This window comes from Vigna radiata, chromosome 7 (genome assembly GCF_000741045.1).
Source record: "Vigna radiata var. radiata cultivar VC1973A chromosome 7, Vradiata_ver6, whole genome shotgun sequence".
In the NCBI taxonomy this organism is placed as follows: Eukaryota; Viridiplantae; Streptophyta; class Magnoliopsida; order Fabales; family Fabaceae; genus Vigna; species Vigna radiata.
In genome coordinates this window covers 8045625-8065947 of record NC_028357.1, presented here as the reverse complement: position 1 = coordinate 8065947, position 20323 = coordinate 8045625, and the positions used below count along the sequence as shown (strand labels likewise).

At 30.2% G+C, this 20323-nt stretch overlaps 1 protein-coding gene across 1 annotated transcript; it reads left to right on the top strand.

Annotated features, from left to right (window-relative positions):
• The first annotated feature begins 7603 nt into the window (after positions 1-7603).
• LOC106767858 (homeobox-leucine zipper protein HOX3) lies at positions 7604-10093 on the top strand. The gene is made up of 4 exons (XM_014652814.2): positions 7604-7955; positions 8394-8566; positions 8666-8745; positions 9613-10093. Exons 1-4 carry the CDS (start codon positions 7856-7858, stop codon positions 9902-9904), a joined length of 645 nt encoding a protein of 214 aa, XP_014508300.1. The 5' UTR covers positions 7604-7855; the 3' UTR covers positions 9905-10093.
• The last annotated feature ends 10230 nt before the right edge of the window (positions 10094-20323 follow it).

Below are 20323 nucleotides of genomic sequence, written 5' to 3'. Positions count from 1 at the left end.
AATAACAGTTAAGTCAAAGTAGTAGCTGTCAAGTCAAACAAACCAATTCCACATTCAATACAGTTGACTCTCATTCAATGCTTAACTAACTTTTGAAAATATAGTCGTTAATATTCATAAGCATAACAGAATCTCAAATAAACAACTAACAAAGTCGAATGCATGGCGCACACAGTCGACTTTGACAGATCTGCACATATTGAAATTCTTTTCAATGTAAAATCTCACATAGCAATGTATTTGAAAATTTGTGCAAAGTCTTTAGTCTTAATCGATTCACTTAATAATGGAGTCGACTTAGGACTTGCAGATTTGCCACACAATATAAGTTCATCAAAATGCATGTGGTTTTCCATTTCCAAAACATATGCAATGCAATCACAATAGATGTAACATATATCAAAATAGTGAATATGCATTCATATATCAAGGCTAGAACAAAACATGTTCAATAAGATTTCAACCAATAAGCAACAGAACATGTAACACATAACAAGACATGTGTTATTAAAAATGTGTCATCATCATCAAAAACCAAAGTGATTAAAGCATTGTGAGATTAAGGTTAGCTAAACCAGTGCTTCCTTTATCAATAATCTCAACACATATATTTCCAAACTTGCATCCTTGTCCATAGATTGGTTAGGAATGGGAAAACAAATTAACTCATGTGCAACTATTTCTAAGTTTATGTCCAAACTAAAAATACAACTTTGAATTTCCAAAGTAATTAGTAAACAAGGTAATAGATTATCAAATATAGATTCATTGAACTCTAATCTTGTGTCTTTCTTTTTTATCATTCTTTCTTTTTTGTCATTCTTTCTTCCTTCCATTGTTGTTTCCATTACTCCTTGATGAATAAATCTTTCCTAGGCAATAAAACAAAACAAGATGAATTATTAATTTCTTTCAATAAAAAATATGGATGCTATTTTCTTTCTTTTTCCTTTTCTCTCCTTTTGTTCTCTTCTATTTCTTTTACTTCCTAGACAATTCTTAATAAAGATAACGTTTAATGACAAGATATTTTATAAACGACTGTATTAATAAGCAACTGCAGAGTTTAAAGTAGAACGCTTTGCAAGGCTGAAGTAGTAAACACACAAGATATACTTAAGCTAGTATATACTAGTTTAACTTACGACACTTTATTTCGTCTTTGGGGAAACTCTTAAATGGAGGAGGGAACAATTGTTAGAGTGGCTACAGCGGAATGGTTAGCGTAGAATAACAAACCAAGAAGGGTTTTAATATAAACGTGTGTCTTTTAATTTCTACTCAATTTATATTACTACGTAAATAATAAATATAAATAAAAAAGTAAGGTTGAGAGAAATTTGCACATATGATTTTTATACTGGTTCAAATCTTACCAATCCTATGTCCATTCGCTTATCTCAAATCAAGATAAACAGTTCATTAATCGCAAAACAATTACAAACTACATTTATAAAGAAACAATTTGTAAGAGTTTAGAAACCACCTCTCTTGATACTACAAGAGATGAACCTGCACCTCCTTTGAGTCTTCATAAAGGATGAGACACCTCCTCCGAAAACTTCACGAAGGATGAAACACCGCCTCCGAATACTTCATGAAAGATGATCCTCTTCCATACACCTCCTCAGACGCACCAAGGTTGAACCAACCATTCCTCCGTCACCGTAGCAGCAATTCACCAGCTCCACAAACAAGAGTTTCCTTAGCTGAACAAGAGTACACAATTCTCAAAGAGTTTTAAGTATTTGAGCACAAGGGAAGAGTTGCTGATGATGGATAAAGGGAGTCTATTTATAGACTCAAGCAAATACATTTTCATTCTTCGTAACTGGCCATTTAACGTTTTTAATCGATTAATATTATTGTTAATCGATTAAAATGAGTACAACGGCTAGTTTTCAAAACCAGAAAACTCCAACAGCTATCTTTAATCGATTATTCTAAGAATTAATCGATTAACTAATCGATTAAATAAGGTAATAATCGATTATTTTCGTGCCCGTTGAGTTTTCAACACCTGTAACGTTTTAATCGATTAATACTTGATTTTATCAATTAAAACCGTGTGTTTTTTATTCTGGACAGCAAATATAAAGTATGAAGGTACAAGAATCAAAAATTACTACAAATCTAAGTCCTAAACATCAAACTACAATTATTACAAAAGCTTTTAATAGCAAAACAAGTCTTCAAAGGATCTTCTTGAATCTTGATATATCTTGACTTGATTTGGACATCATCAAAACTTCATCTTCATCATTTTGCTAACAACAATTCACCTTTGGGAAGAAAGTAAAATTTGGAGAAGAAATTTAAAATGTCAATTTAATTTCACAGAGTAATTTGCAAACAAAACATATTGATAGACAACTCACAAAAATTTACTAACAAAAATATCTATCGATAATTTGTTCAATAATGTTTCATTAGTAAGTTTATCGATGGAAATTTTCATGGATAATTTAAACAAGATATCTAGTGATTTTGCAAGAAATTTCTCATTATCGATAGATCTACATGTATCGATAAAATATTGGTTATAATTTGAGTTTTTCTTATACGTTTGGAGCAAGAAATGAAATGGGTGATAAGTGATGTAAAACTGCGAAGGAAGAGGACATCATTATGCTAGTAAATATTTTTAAGAAAACAAAGCAAAAATTCATTATGGTCTCTAGCTCTATTAAACAAAAACCATAACATGCAGGAATTTTTGGTTGAGAAGGTTATACAGGTATTCTTCTAGTGTTCTTGATAAGTGTGAAAAATACTTGTTTTCATACTTATTAATTAGCTCAAAATTATGTTTATTCATGAAACAATGTGTTTTCCTCATAGAAAAGTTGTAATAAAGAGTAGGAAATGTTTGTAGTCATATGTACAGGAATCTATACATCAGGGGAGTGTTGTCACCGTAAATTCCCGCTAAGCTAGTCATCATTCGCTCAACTACAAGGAAGATTATTTGCTCAGTGCGCCATCACAACTCGCTAAGCGAATTGCATCAGTTAAAGGATAAGCAGTTGAGTTTTCACTCAATGCATACATAGTTGTGCATTGAGTGAAATTAAATATGAATTGACTTTTAGTTTGAGAAAGACAGGAAAAGAGTAACTTCTAACAAACAGAAAATACAAAAACTTCTTCAGGACTTCAGGAGACTACTTCAAGGCATCAGGATACCATTTCTGCAAGGAATTGTTTCAAATGTGTACGTTTTAGATGACTAGGAGTAGCTAGAACTTTATTTCATTAGAATTGGATGTACTGAACTCATTTTGACAGTATATTTTGTGTTCAAATGCTCTTCTTTCTTTTCTTGTCATTATATAAAAGTATGATGAATTTTTTATTGTTTGTGTTTACTGGAAAGTGAATTTAAATGTTGACATAAGAAGAGCAACCAAAAGAAACGATGTTAGGAATAATGAAATTTCTTCTAGTCATTCTTAAGCATCAAATTTTAATGCAAATTATATGTTAAGTTAATTAAGGAATTAATAATTTAAGGAATTGAATCAAGTATACAATGATGTGAATGTTTGAACTTTTAGAAAATATTGTCCAGAATGTTACTATAAAGGAATTCAGGAACCCTATTCCAATTAAGCTTTCTTTTAAACTTTTGATCATAAATTTAAGTTTTTGTTATTTGATGCAATTTCATCAATATGAATTCAATTGTGATCATTACTAAATTGATATTGATTTTGGTAAAGGAGTTCAATTAAACAACGTAAATTAATTATCTTAGGAGAACAATACTCTATACTTATTTTGCTACTTGAAACGAAATAGTATACTTATAAAATGTTATCAATTTTTCATTATAAGTATTTGAAACTATTGTTAAGGAGATCATTCTTTAAAAATTCTTATAAGTTCTATATATGGATTAGAATACCCCAAGTAATTTAGTATAATTATATGAAAAAATTTCTTTGATAATAAAAACATAAATATAAATAGCTTAGTTTTAAGTGAAATTTAAATTTTATATATTTATATTTTTTATTAATATTTCCCAGTATATATATTAGATTTTATATTAAAAATAAAAAAAATCAAATCAAATTTTATTGAAACTAGTCCAGTCTATATAAATCTTACCTGTTTTAATCAATTCAATGACTTAATAGACCAATTTGTTTATGTTCATGTTAAAAAAAAAGATTAACTTATATTTTAAATATTTTAAAATAAAATATTATTTTTTTAATTAGTAAATCATTTCTATTTCTTAATAAGTAAATGATCTTTAGAATTGATTTTTTTTTTCAAAAACATTTTTTAAAGTTTGAAAAACATTTAACTGATGCTTTATGGATTACAGCAGTGGTACAGTGATACACGTATAGTCGATGCCGAAAAAAGCTGAAATAAATGAATGATTACAAACTCCATAGTTGAATGAGTAAAAAAATGCAAGGAATTGAGCGTTAACGCTCTCTATTACCTGTAAACAGTTCATCATGCATTTACTAATTCCTTATTATTCTAACCATTTTTCCAATATAGTCACTTACTTTCCATTGTGAAATTACCATTTACATGCCCAATTTGACAACTTTATTGCCCATAAATCAAGGACCATTGTAAATTCAAACATCCATCAAATCATATCATATCTTATACTAATTCACACAAAAATATCAAACCCAATCATCCATCAAAAACCATTTTCTTTTGCTTTTCAACTTCTCGTTCACACTACAACTAGTTAGTTTCTACATAATATACAATATCCTTTTATACTAGATCCGTTAAAATGGATCACAATCCGTGAGTCAATCCGACTTACCACGGGTTTTGGTTGGGTTGGGTTTGAAAAAATTGAATTTTTTTTATGCGGGTCAAATTTCAACCCAGCTCATTTAAACCTTGCTCATGCAAGTTGAACCCATGGTGGATCGGGTTGGCCCGTCAACCCACCTACCTAATTTAATTTTATTTTTTTTTGTTTATGAAACTTATGGCATATAAGAAACTTATTTGTATGTTTTTTAGGTTTGTTTTTAGATGACATTTGGATTATATTGTACTTTTTATTATTATTTTGAATTGTCTTCAATTTAACATCATTTCTTGGGAATGAAATTTATTTAAATTTGAATATAAAAAGTTTGTAATTTTTTTTATTTTAAAAAAATTATAATTAAATGGACTAGTGAGCCAACCCGTGGTGGGTCGAACCGGGTTCAGATTTTTCTGACTCGCTAATAAATGAGTCGGGTTGGGATGATTCACTAAGTGACCAACCCATGGTGGGCCGAGCCGGATTACGTGTTTTGACAGCTCTATTTTATACCATGCAACTACTTACTCCAACTTTTTAATATCACCACTTGTTAAAGAAAGTAGTCTACTCATTATATTTTGTTACTATTTTAATATGCCTATTATATAGAATATATAACTTTTTACTTTCCAAAATACAAATTATTATTATTAATATATATATATATATATATATATATATATATATATATATATGTTTCAAATAAATTTCGGTTTTACAAAGTACAGAAATCCTTTCCTTGTTAGGGTTAAAATTTTAGTGAAGTTACTTTCCCACCATTTGAATGTATCTCTACAAAATCCATTTTTATTCTCTACTCTCTTATTGCAAACGTGAAGCATATACGTCATTCGTTCATTTCTTTCATCTCCTTTTTATTTTGTTCTTCCATTCTCCTTTTCTGGTCACGTCAGTTCTCTATTTGAATGTGAAACCTCCATATGTTATGTAATAGATAACAACTTTTGTGTTCCTCGTATTACAACTTTATTGGAAAATAGTAAGAACTTAATTCAATCAAATACTTTCCCACTTTACTTTTTTTAGTACAAGATATATAATAGAAATGCAACAATAGTACGTGGAATACTTACTTGTAAATTATTTATATTTTGTGTATATAAAAGTACAATAGTATATGTAAAACTTGTTGCATCTAGTTTTTGTGTGTTAGTTTTGGTTGTATATAGACTTTGTTTGGGGGTTTGATATGTAGATAGAAAAAAAAATTATTTAAAAAAGACATTCACATCAAACTTGGTTATCTCAAAAATCGAAAGAAGATTAGACTTTAGTTCTACTAATGAAATCTAATCTTTTTTTTACCATTATTTCCATAACTTTTCATGCTTCGGTTGAATTGATACTTAACATAAAAGTTTAAGTTATGGTTCAAAACCGAAATAAAAAATTAATCTTTTTTTTACTTCATCTATGTTTTGATTGTTAAATCGAAATATAATATCATAGAAAATATGTATGAAAGTGGTGAAATAATATAATAGTAGTGTTGTGGGTGTGTGATGAGGATGGTTAGGAAGAGTAAAGACAGAAAAGTGAAAACAAGTTTGTCTGTGTTGGTTTTGGTTTGTTTTAATGGTTGGTCCTTGTTGAAGAAAGCACAATGCTCCTATAGCTACTATGCCATTCCAATCATTTCCTAACAACAACTTTCAACACACATCAAACCCTACATACTACCATCTATCTATATCCTTTTTTAACACAATATTTCAATAAAATGCTATTGTATTTTTTAAAAGAAAATTATATTATGGACGCATTCTTTTATTTTTATATTTTTAAACTAATCATTAATTTCTTTGAAGTGTATTTTAGAGCTCAAACAGTAAAATCTTCACTAATCAAGATTAAGCTCTTTAAGTAATAGAAAAATTAAAAAGGATTATGTGTGAAAAAGAAATGGTTCAAGATCCAAAACAAAAAGAGAAATAAGTTTTTATTATTATACATTTGAAAGAGCTGCTTTTATACTAACATTACTGTTATCTAATTAATGCGTTCGTTTAAATCATTATATCAAAATTAAATTAATATTTAAAATCCGAGTGCAAAATTTAAATGTTTCTAAGCCTTGAATCATTTTTAAAATGATTAATTTTGTTTTCTTGAAAACTTTTAAATTGTTAACCCTCCGTTGAAGTGATAAAAATTACTAAATGCTAAGTTTGACCAAATGCTAATTATAACGTTGTAGGTTACTTTTTTTTTACAGGAAGTAGGTTACTTCTTGATGTATTATATTTGAAATAGATAATTTTAAAGATTATAATTAATTATAGTACATGCAAAGTAAATTTAAGTTTAATTAAATTATGCAAAAACTAATTTAAAAGGTAATTTAACTTATTTATATAAGTAACAGTCTATTAACAAATTTTATTCAAAACAAAACTCTAAATAACTACTAATAAATTTTAATAAAATATAGACTCTAGATGATAATTTTTTAATATTATATTAAAAAAAAAATTTAAACTTAATAATCGTATAAAATTAAGTTATAAAGTGAGATTTAATCCAAACTATTGCTGTAAATAGGTCCGATAATAATTAAAAATCAAGACGTTGAAATTCAATTCACATCTGATAGATAAAGGAGTTTCTTAAAGACAAAGGAGTAAAACTTAGAATTAATGTTGGGTTTGTAATAGTGTATAAGATAAAAGCTATGATAACATGAAAACTAGAAAATGAATGATGTTGTAGTCTTACAGACGTACACGTGTCAGTATGTTGGGGCCACATAGCCTTTGACTTGGAGGACCATGGTCAGAAACCTACACCTCTTTGATTTTCTATGCGCCTTTTAGGGTATCAATTATAATAAACTTGTAGGACTAATTAATCTCCCTATACTTGTTTATTTGACCTTTCTATATATCTTGACCTTTTTTCTCTCCAAACATTTCATCAGATCCTTTGCTGCTTCTGTCTTCCTTTTCATGTGTGTCTCCTTTACCTTTTTCACACAGATCCTCTTCTTCTTCTTCTTCTTCTTCTTCATCGTCACCAAACATCTTTTCTCATTCTATGGCGGTTTTACCAAGTGCCTCCTCCACCTTGGAATTGACTATATCTGTCCCTGGCTTTGCTTCTTCACCAACTCTTCTGCCTTCATCATCATCATCTGGTAATTACCAAACACACACACAATACAATACTTTATCTGTTTATCTTTTTCTACAACTGTCTTTGTCATTTTGATCCTCTTAAATTCCTTCCTTTTTTTGTGTTCTTGTTTGCTTAATTTTATGTTAAAAACTTCTACAATCGTGTATATCGTAAAAGTGGCCCCTCTGTTAAATAAACGTTTTCTTTAGGAAGGGATAATTTACTTTTTTTTTTTCTCAACCCTTTCTTAGATTAAAATTAAAGTCACGACCGCATGAACCCACCAAGGTTTTTGTCTTTCATCGGTTTCTCTCTCTGGTTGGTGATTAAACAGAAACGATATATGTAAACATCATATTCCAATCTTGTTCTTAAAATGGTAGATATTGGATCATGTAGAGAAGATGATATGTTTGGTTTGGTCTTTGATACTTTTTGGAAGTATATGGTATTGCAGTGAAAGAATTGGACATAAACCAAGTACCTGTAGAAGAAGATTGGATGGCATCAAACATGGAAGATGAAGAAGAAAGCAGCAATGGAGACCCTCCCCGCAAGAAACTCCGTCTCACAAAGGAACAATCTCGTCTCCTTGAAGAAAGCTTCAGACAAAACCACACCCTAAACCCAGTAAGTAACAATCTCGCTTATTAAATATGTCATTTAGATAATTAAACATTAGGGTTCTACATAACTCATGCTTCGGTTTTTGATTTCTTGGCTTTGTAGAAGCAGAAAGATTGTTTGGCAATGCAACTGAAGCTGCGACCAAGGCAAGTGGAGGTGTGGTTTCAGAACCGTAGGGCCAGGTAAGCTAATTAATCCTGATTAATAAAGTGATGGAAAAATGCCATTTATTTATTTTGTCATTTATGATTTGACTTTAAAATATATATATAGTTTCATCATCCGTATTTTGTGTGGGTATACTCATATACAGACAAATGTCAAAGTTGACAGAATAATGATAATCATCATATGGACCTCATGAATCTGAATCCGATTCTATACCCCTTTTCACTCTATCTGTAAATAAAAGTGGAAAAATCATCATTTATATATTAGATTCACTTCTTTCATATAATTTCTCTTTCACAACAAATATTGCTCATAAGGTGGAAGAAATGGGTATAAACATAGCTCAAATAGTTCGATCAAGATTAAGTCCTAACTTTTATTGTTAGTCATATTACATAACTTGTAGAATTAAATTAAATTTCTTTGGGTATAATGCATGGTGCCTATATAAATGAATATTTCTTTTCGTTTTAAACTTGATTTGTAAAAGTGTTTTGAATTGTTATTTTCAAATGTGAGAAAACTATAAATACACATAGAAAACGTAAAGTAGAAAATTGGTGATGATAGAATAATAATAATAATAAAAAAAAAAATTAGGTGATGAAGAGACAGCAATGACATGAGAGTGGCTAGCTGGGTGTTCAAATATATGAAGAGTTAATGATGTAATTGCAGTGTTAAACCATAATTTGAGCTGTGGCAAAGAACATAATCATGTTGTCGAAATTAAAGTAGACAAGTCGATAATGATAGCAGCGCATTGGTGGAGTTTTATTTGGCCTCGTGTGCTACACCGATCAGTATGACTTTGACCACTTCATTTGGTACTTTAGACCAACCATGCATATCTCATTTTACAAATCAATGCAATGCAGGAGCAAGCTGAAGCAGACAGAAATGGAGTGTGAGTACCTGAAGAGGTGGTTTGGGTCACTGACAGAGCAGAACAGAAGGCTTCAGAGGGAAGTAGAGGAACTGAGGGCCATGAAGGTGGGGCCACCCACCGTCATTTCTCCACACTCTTGTGAGCCACTACCAGCCTCCACATTAACCATGTGTCCCCGCTGTGAGCGCGTCACCACCACCGCCGACAAACTGCCTTCCGCCGCCGCCACTTTGTCCGCTAAAGTCCCACCGCACTCCCCTCAACCTTCTGCCGCCTGTTGACCCCTACCTCCCATCTAATCACACACATGCAAAAACTAAACTACACTTTTATAACTAAAATTTTAATATGAAAAAAAAAATGTTTTCCATATATTAGCTTTTACAAGATGCTACTTTTGGAGAAGGAGGGGTAAACTATTAGTTTGTAGTTTGTTCTAGTAGCACTTCTTTTCAAATGCTCAATGAATATTTCATTATTTGCTATTCATATTCACAGTACTTATATATATATATATATATATTATAACAAAGTTACTATTTTACTTTCATTTTCTTAAAAAAAACCATAATTATACAATTTTTTTTATTAAAATAATTATATATAAAGCAAGAATATATTTATTCTCACGTATTTTAGTATAATGATTCTAATAGAAACATTTCAAAATCATTAATTTTATAGCAAATAAAGATCAAAAAGTAATTCTATTATATGTACTTATATATATATATAAGAGAAAGATATTCTTCTAATTAAAAAATGAAAGTTCTAATGGAGTTTTATCACAATTTCGAAATATGTGTTATATATTTTTACATGATTTGGTTTGATACATGTTTTGTCGAAGAATTTTAATGAACCAAATAAATTTGATTTATAGATTCTTTAGATGAGACTAGTAAATATTTCGTTTTTTCAATCTAAACCATTTATATCTTAAATTAATTTTATAAATATACGTAACTCACCGAGTTGTCTTCTTAAGTAAATGTTAATCAATAACTCTTTTGTTACCTTCAATAAATATATCTCTGCACATTTTAAATAAATTATGTTTTGAACACGGATTCGATCAATAATTTATTGTTTAGTATGTCGGGAAAAAATTTGACTACATTTTAAACCTATTTCAATTTTATAATTTTTTGTCTTATTTAACTCTCATCTAACTTTTACTAAAACTATAAGATATAGACACGTTAAAAAAATCTACTAACTAACTTTAAAAAATAACAAATGATATTTTATAATTATTTCTTTTCAATTGCACTATTAAAATTTTGCATTTTATAATTTACACCATATTTGATTTTGACAATTTCCTAGTTCATATATTGTTAAAATATAGATTTTAAATATAATCAACCCTACAATTTTTGTCTTAAAATTTAATTCTCATCTAACTTTTGCTAAAACTATAAGGTCCTACAAATACCATTAAAATGAACACATGTAAAATAATCTAGAATAATATGAAAGACACGTTAAAGAGTTTTATTAACTAATTTTAAAAAATAACTTTAAGTGATTTTTTTATAGTTATTTGTGTTTTCAATTGCACGATTAAAATTTTGTATTTCACAATTTACACCACGCTTGATTTTGAGAACAAAATTTAAAATTTGTCCTACTCAATTATAATTATCAATATATTTTCTGTTAAAAAATTAACTTTAAATTTATATCTATTTATATACTAAGACTTTATTTAATTTATTCTGAATTACTTTTATTTTTTTTCCTTTAAATAAATAAGTGGTGGTTTGAAGGATGATGATGAAAAAGGATCTCAATCTTATTAAATGTTCTGCATCAGAATATATATATCAATCATCCATTAAGCACTGGGAGATGTGTTTGATAAATGATGCAAAAAATGAAAGAAATACCAAGACCCATGGCAATGGAATCAGGAGGGCCAGTGATGGACACTTTTAAAAGGCTAAGAACACTTTCATATTGGGCCCTAGTTAACCTAAAGCCCAACTCATTATATGAGGCTAGTTGAAGAACAAGTTAGCTATGCCAATTCATTTTCAATATAACTTTCAAACTAATTAATTTATTTCCAACGACTAAAACATATAGATGTTTCCTAAGATATTATATTGGTTCCAAAATGTATTTCATACGTTTCAAAAATTCTATCTCAGAAATCATATTCTGAAAATTCCAAATAACTTATGCCAGAAAATTTTATTTACAAGTTACTTTTACAAAGGCTAAAATGGTCATTTTAAAATAAGCTGTGCTAAGAAAGTATGGGGTACAGGAAGAAAAAGCCCTAATTAGATTATTAAAAGTTTGTTGCTTCAGGTGTGGAAACAACAGCATGACACAGCCAACAAGAGAATCTGTTTCTGAGTTGAAAATATAGGAAGAAGATGAACCGAAAGCAGAAGGCCCAGGAGACAGAGCATGGTCCAGTTCCATATAAAGATCCTAGCACGTGCGAGCATAATTGTGTAGAAATCTTTGAGATAATAACAAGTCATTTTGTTTGTAAATTGTAATGGTACTTGGTTTCTTTTCCTGTCTCAACATTTTGATAAACCCTTTAACATAATGTTTACATGAAGTAGTTAGTATAATGAGGTTGTGTAGCGAACAAGTAGAAGAATAAATTGACTTAAAAGCAATTAAGCAAAAGCACATGGGGTAAGATTTTGTGCTTTATTCTAAAAAATGAATGGTGAGAGATGAAGAAGAGGAATGAAAACATATAGCCAACATGTCTGGAGAGCCATTGAATATGTCTGTAAATTTGATCCCCAACCATTTAGCAAGAAGGTAGCTGTATTTTGGAAATTGCTCCTTCTTTTAGAGGATTGGTTCAAAAAGTTAGAAGAATTTCAGTCTCTCTACACTTTGAAGAATGTTCCTTTCCATGCTTCGGATTTGGATGAATTGAAGTATTGCAATTGTTGTTGGAAGCCTACCACATTGTTGAAGGGAGTGCATTCCCAACATTATTGTCCCATCCCTTATTTATGGTCCTAGATTCTTCAACAATTAGGTTTTTGCAAACCTTTCTCATCACTAAATCATCAAAAAAAGAGTGTTAGAATTTATTAGAGGGGGCTCCATATACCTACTTAATAGTTGTAATATGCCGCTGGCTTTTCTAGTATTGCAAAAACTAACAATTTCAACTTTCTTCTATACACATTTGCAAAACAAAGAATGTTTAAATTGTAAAACTAAACTAGACATTAAAGGAAGAAAAGGGTTAGAAGTGGGGTGGTTCCTTAGGCCTACTTTTAATGGTTGCCATTGATGATGGGATGGTGAAAATTCTGATATTTTGTGTACGGCCTTTGTTTTGTAAAGTTGTTCGGTATTTCTATTCCAAAAATGAACTAGTCTAAAACCTTGGTTTTCTACAATCATCTTTTAAGTTAATTTCACCATAATGATATTAATTAATTTGGTGGGGGTTGGCTCTTATGAAAGGCTATTATGAAAGATGGGCCCATTGGGCCGTGGGCAAGACAGGGTCACATTTAGTGCCCTAACTTTGCTAACTATGAAGTACTACTTACTTGGTTACTTCAAAAAAGAAAGGGAAAAAGGAGAGCCACTTTGAAGCACTGAAGAAAATGTTGAGGTAGGGGACCATCTTTTTCTTTTTTTTCTAGGACTTTTAACCCTTTCCCTTTTTCCTCCTTCACATGTCTCTCAATTCTTCTTTCACCTTTTTTTTTTATTATTATTATTATTTTTATTATGCCCATAGCCCTTTCTTAATTTAGACTTACTTCGTTTTATCCTCTACTCTTCTGTCATTCTTATACATCTCTCAAATTATACATAAATTAAATTTTACTTTTGTCCTCTGTCTAAACTTATACACAATTTCATTCAATGACACCTATACTTAAATTGCTATTTGATTTTGAAACACGTCCTTATACAAGAGTTAAACTTTCATACCTAATGAACTTAACGCTTTGTTTGGATTTGGGGGAGTGAATAAAAAAGAATAAATATGAATTAAAATTATAAAATAATTAATTATGAAGTTATTGTTTTATACAACTAAAAATAATGTTAACAATTATTTAAAATAAAATATATTTAAATAAATACTTTGGGCTCATAGTCGATCAATCGAGCATAAGGACATACGACTCGAGAGAACCAAATGGTAAAGGTGCAGGAGAGTTTCTACGTTACTATGGACTGATAGGCGATCGATCAGGTCTAATAGTGTACGACCCTAAGGAATCGAACGGTCAACATGCAGGAAAATGCCGCTCGGTTCCGACAACTGTTGAGTGTAGTTAAAATGCAATAAATACGGTAACAACTATTGATGACTAGTTAAGATAGATATTAATGATCACTAAAAGGTAAATTAACTGGTCAGATTCTTATCAATATAAGGGGTTTAATTTGGAGGTAAACTCACTTTTTGCTTAATGGAATTATTAAAAGATCCATAGAGAAAAAGTCTGACTTAAGCGTTGTGGAATATATTATGCAGGTGACCCCCCTACACCAATTGGTCGTTTGGAGCAAGGAGCAAGGAGGACATTCAACATACAAGACATTCACTCAGGCTGTTATCCTCGTTCCATTTCAACAAAAATATTTTGACATTTGTGGGATCGAGCGACATCCCCATGAAACTATAAAGAACCAGATGAATACTCGATCTCGACATCATTACTTCAGGTCAATACTAAATTCGAAAGACTTATTATTATAAAAATAAAATATTAAATATTTTATTTAACTCGTATTTTTATGAGAAAATATCCTCTAAGATCAATCACCACATTATGTTTTAATGTTAATGTGTGGAATTATAAAGAATTAAATGGAATGCATGGACGAATAGATGGAGGATTGAATGAAGGAGTGGATAAATTGGGATTTTTCAAATTTCAATTTCAAATACCAAACCTTCATTGGCACAACATTATTCAAATGTATTTTGTGCATGTGCTATCAAAAGTAAGGGCAAAAGAGTAAAAATCTTAAAAACACCATGGACGGGACAATCCATTCCCATATTTTCCATTGAAATGAGCAAAAGCAAACTCCAACACTCCACAATCTTCAATCCTTATGAAGAGTCCACACCCAAAACAAAAATATAGCATGTGTTTGAAATGGGAGGAGAAAGAGAAAAAAAAATGACAAAATAAAGTATGGTTATTTGGATTAAAAGAAATAGAGTTGTAATTGAAAAAAAATATAAATGAAAAGATGGTAGTAGATTTGATTGATATAATAAAATTAATTTTATATAAATAATAATTTTTAAAAATAAAAATTGTAATTAAAATTAAAAAAATATAAAATTTAATAAGCAAAAATATATTTTAGAATAATAATATATTAAAATATTTTTTTTTTCAAAATACTAATATTTAGGTTAACTAATTTCATTTTATTTATTATTATTTTAATTATTTATTTTACAATAATTTTTAATTGAACATAATCCTATATAATCAATTAAAATTTTACTTATGATCTTATACATTAACTTTCATATCTTTCTTTGCATTTTTTAAGAAGTTTAAACAGGTGTTTCTTTCTTCTTCCTTTTTTATTTTATTTTTTACTTTTGGTGTTTATTTATTTTTCATATGTTCTATTTTTTTTGAGTTTATATTCTCGAGTTTTTAGTGTTGTATTTTGTGTCTTTGAAATATATAGATTTTGATATAGTAAAATGTTTTTAATATATTTTAAAATATTAATATCAGTTCCGTGCCTAGATTTAAGTGGGCGTAAGAGAAATTAAATAGTTTGACTTTAAATCATGATTGGGTGAATTTCTTTATAAGCATTTTTACAAAAAAAAAATTAAAATTAAAATAAATTAGTTTATAAATTAAAAATAAAAATTTAGAAAAAATTATATGAAATAATTTTTACAAATTAACTTATATATAGGTTAATTTCATTTATAAAAAATATTTTAAATTCTTCATTTTATGCATGTTTTCAAAATAAAAAAAAAATAAAATTATATTTTAATTAAAAATTTGATTCATGTTTTGTTGGTTTTTCTATATAAAAAGTGTTGAAAATATTAATATAATATAAAAAGAAACAAAATTAATTTTAAATTATAAATATTATAATTATATAGATTTTATAAATGAATATTATTATTCTTATGTTTTTTTAGTGAAATTTTATTATTATCTATTATTCTTTACTTTTTTAACTTTTAAATACAATATATCTACATCGGTAAAATACATGGCAAACACTAATTTTTATCTTATGAGTGTTTTTTGGTCTTCTATTTCACGTCGTTTTTCAAAATCATTAATATTGGTTATTAATAAAGATATTTAGCTACACTCAATCGATTCCGTTGCTGTATTGTTGGAGAACAGCATACATTATTTTGTCTTAATTTACATTTTCTATAACTCCTTCATTTTTTGATAATTTATATTCTACATTATTATTATGTATTACAAAAATTATTTTACTTAATCAATTTTGTTTATTCATATATTTGTCTTCTTACAATGAAGACAACATTTATAAATCAATTTACTTTTACCAAGTTTTTCAGTCAAATAAAATAATATAAAAAAAATACACGTGGTCTAGACTAAAATAAGTTCATAGCAACATTATTTTTTAGTTTTATTAGTAAATTCCATCGTCAACTTTTCTTTTTCCTTTTGACAAGTTTGTTATGTGTGAGTGATTTGAAATGTATTTCAAAATAATATAATTGATTTTACAGAGTTAAATGTAGATTTTTTAAGGGCATTTCAAATGCTTTAAATCCTCGATCTTCAAGATATTCATTCTTTATTTAAGTATTTGTCTTCTTTGAGTTGGATATGGGCTGTGTTTACATAAGACATTCTGACACTTAAATTAGTCTAGTACATCAACAAGCAATAAATGTAATAATTAATGAATTTAATTAAGATGTCATATAAAATGTATTATTTATACTACTATTCATGGGCTCTTATCTGGATAGGTATACGCCTATTAGCCCAAATATTTTTGAATAGTTGTGGTTAAATATGGACTACTGTAAGTAGGTGACCTATGTGATGTCGTGCTAGTCGAGTAGGGATAGGCCAAACACATGTCAACTTAGTAGTTTGACATGTATTTTGCTAGAGGCAGGTCTTATACTGGTCTGACCGAGGGGTACTTGTTCATATATAGTACATCAACCCCTTAAGCTTTACATGCTACATGTTAAAGGTTCGTAAAGAGCTTCAAGGTACCATGTATTAGTGATCGATCATTAGTACTTGGCATACTAGCCATCATATTGGTAGTCCTTTGTCATGTTATATGTAAAGAAAAATTACATTTTATTTTGCTTATGTAGTCTTGTAGGTATAGTAGCCCCCTAACCTCAAGAAGCATAACAACGAAAAAATTGTAACGATGAAGTATCATAAATACGAGAACCAGGTAAGTTTGGGCTCCGTCTTAGGGAGTTACCCTACTGATTTCTCGTTTAACACCTTTCCTTTCAATTGGTATGATCTTAACTCTTATCTTGTTCTGATACTCTCTTACCTCTTCTAGTCGTATGAACTTGGCGACCCACTGCCACAAGTCATCCATGCTTGTTGACAACGTTATAGAGAAATGTTAGGCCAAAGCGTGAAGATGGAGATATGGAGGTGAGATTGGTGCGGAAGCAATGGATGGATGAAGATATTGTTGTGAGTTTTTGTGGTGGGATGGAGGTGTTTAATGGTTCTCTAGAGGTTGGGCTAACTCTAGAGAAGGGTGGTTAAAGGAGACCATATGCAATGCTCTAACCTTAACTTGAGACACGATATGGATGCGCATATATTTTGACAACATAACATTATAATTCTCAAAGTGGTTTTACAAGGGGGAGACACGTCTATTTATAGGAGAAGGTGTCTCCAAAATGCGTAGACACCAAATCATAAAAATGTTACATTGATACGAACCCTAAAAGAAGATTCCATCTTGGTGAAGGAGAGGAAGACATGTGGCCACTAACTTTTAGAAAAACTCTTCACTCTTAGAGTTTCATGTGGCCACTACTATTGCAAAAACTTTCCCACTAGAATTATGACACATGGTCACTTCTTCTAATATGGGACACCCTCCCCTTTACCTTGTTTACCAAGTTAGGTTAAAAACTTAATCACCCAAGATTAAATTAAGCTAGGCGCAAATTTGATAACAAAGAAAAAAAAAACTATACTATTTAGCCCATGATGTAACGCCCTGACAACCTATAGGGATGTGCTTTGTCCTCACTTGCACACTTTCCGGGAAAACTTCCCAAAAGGTCACTCATCCCTAAATTACTCTAGGCTAAGCACATTTAACCATGGAGTTCTTATGGGTTAGGCTACCAAAAAGCAAATGCATTTTGTTGATATGAGTAGCCAAATCAATTGCTTTAAGCTATCCTTTAACTGTATAGTCTCATACCTATACAGTCTCTAGATCTCTCTCATTGGGTGTATGTTCGATTCTTCCATGTGCCCCTCCCACTGGAAGTCTGCCAGGAGACGCTTTTTGTTTGTGCCTCTTGCATCGATGATCACTCCCCGCCCTCATCAGTGCCCGGGTGTCACACATGATACAAGGCCCCAAAAAAAATCCTTTAAGGCCTAAATATTCCTAGCCTACTAGAGATGCTCCATGATAGCCTAAGAAAAATAGCTTTGTTTCACCTTGCATAAATGAATCTAGCTCTTCTTTATTATGCTTGGGCCATGGTTAGGGGTTCTACCATCACCAGTATATCCAAACAACCGATGGAGTAGGGAGAGAGTTAAGTGAACCATTCTAAGGTCGCTCCCTTCAAAGTTGTTGCAAAAGTTTTGTACATGATGGAACCGTCAATTGAGTAGAGACTGACCTACGTAGTGTAAATGATAATGTGCTCATTCAGGTTGGTGCACTAGTTCAAAACAGCGTATAACGTCACGCGTTCAACGTCCAACCACTGAATAACCAACGTTAAAAATGATCAGTGACATTTTTATAAATAAATGCAATTGTAGAACGTCGAATTGTATGAAATTCGACGTTATATTATGGTAATTATTTAAATCAGCGCGTCATTCTCTTTCTTCTTTCTTTTAAACCACCAATAGTATGTCGAGTTTTGTAAGGGCTTCGACGTATAATTTGTCAGTCAGAAGCCAAAAAGTAACCTCTTTTAATTCTTTTCTTCTTTTTTTTAGACCACATGTAATACATCGAATTTTGTAGGGGCTTCAACATATTATTTGTTAGCCAAAGCCAAAAAGTAACCTCTTTTAATTCTTTTCTTCTTTTCTCTTTTAAATCACATATAATACGCCGAATTTCTGTAAGGGCTTTGATGTATTATTTTTCAGCTAGAAACCAAAGAGTTACCCCTTTTTAATTATTCTTTTTCTTTTAAACCACCAATTATACGTCGAATCTGTAGGAGCTTCGACGTATTATTTGTCAACCAAAAGTTTCCCCTTTTTTATTTGAGCGAGAGATTGAAAATTCATTCACTTTATCTTAGTGCGCGAGACCTTCTTCTCTTCTCAAACTTTATGTATGATTTTCATTTGTTTTGACCGATTGTTTTCGTGTTCTTGTCCTTCAATGGCGCATTCTGCTTTCTCTCTCACTGGTGGAAACACTTTATTCTGACGAATCCACTAAAGGTTAGTTTTCGTTTTCGTTTTCGTTTTATAGAACTTATTTGTTGAACTTGTTTGTTGTTTTTTTAACTTGTTTGTTGTTTTTATTTAGTTGAATTTGTTTGTTGTTGTTGTTTGATTGAACTTGTTTGGTGTTTGTTGTTGATACTATACTACATGTTCATAATTCATGCTTTATAAAATGTCAAAAATTGAAATTGGTTGTTTTCCTGTTTTTCAGGTATCGTAGAGTTGTAAAAACCAATCACAATTAATTAAAAAAACGATTAACGTCGTATATTGATAAAATTCAACGTTAAATTTAACGTCGAATTTTTTAAATTCGACGTCAATTTAACGTCTCCCAATATGACGTCACTTTTGAATTTGACGTGAAAGGTCCAAAATATTTTATGTTATACGTTGTTTTTGTACTAGTGGTGTTACCATCATATTGGTCTAAGGTAAAAGTCTTCTACTGCTTAGGAAGGGGGTATCAGTGATGTCGTCTGTGAAGGGGTGTTGGCGCCTCCAACCTATTGCTAAGGAGTTGTATGTCTTGGGAGTATGGTTGTACTCGCTTTCCTCTTCAGTTCCACGGATAAGGTTGGTGCGAGGTGAGGTTTTTTGCACCAAATTTGTGTTATCAAGGGTTTGCTTCTCTTTTCACTTTCCAATCGTTTCTTTTGCTTCAACCCTCCATTTTAACTTGGTATTCTCTTATCTTAGGGCATCCATCTCCTCAACACTTCTTTTCTTAAACTCAATGAACTCCTGATACATCTTTGTTTGGGCTTCTAAGATAGCAACTATGTTAGTCGAGGAGGGTCCCAATTCCCTTGTTTCAACCATCTTACTTCTTGTAGACACCATAAACGCTTTCTTCACATAATTCAAGTCAACCTCAAGGTAGACGCCAATTGTTCTTAAAAAGTCGAATGTATATCCTTTAAAAACTCTAAGGGGACTCCAAACTCTTCAAATCCTCAATCTCTAAGGTATTTATCCTTTTTTTGAGTACTTGTCCTTCTTGAGTTGAGTATGGATTGTGTCAATAAAAGATACTCTGACGTC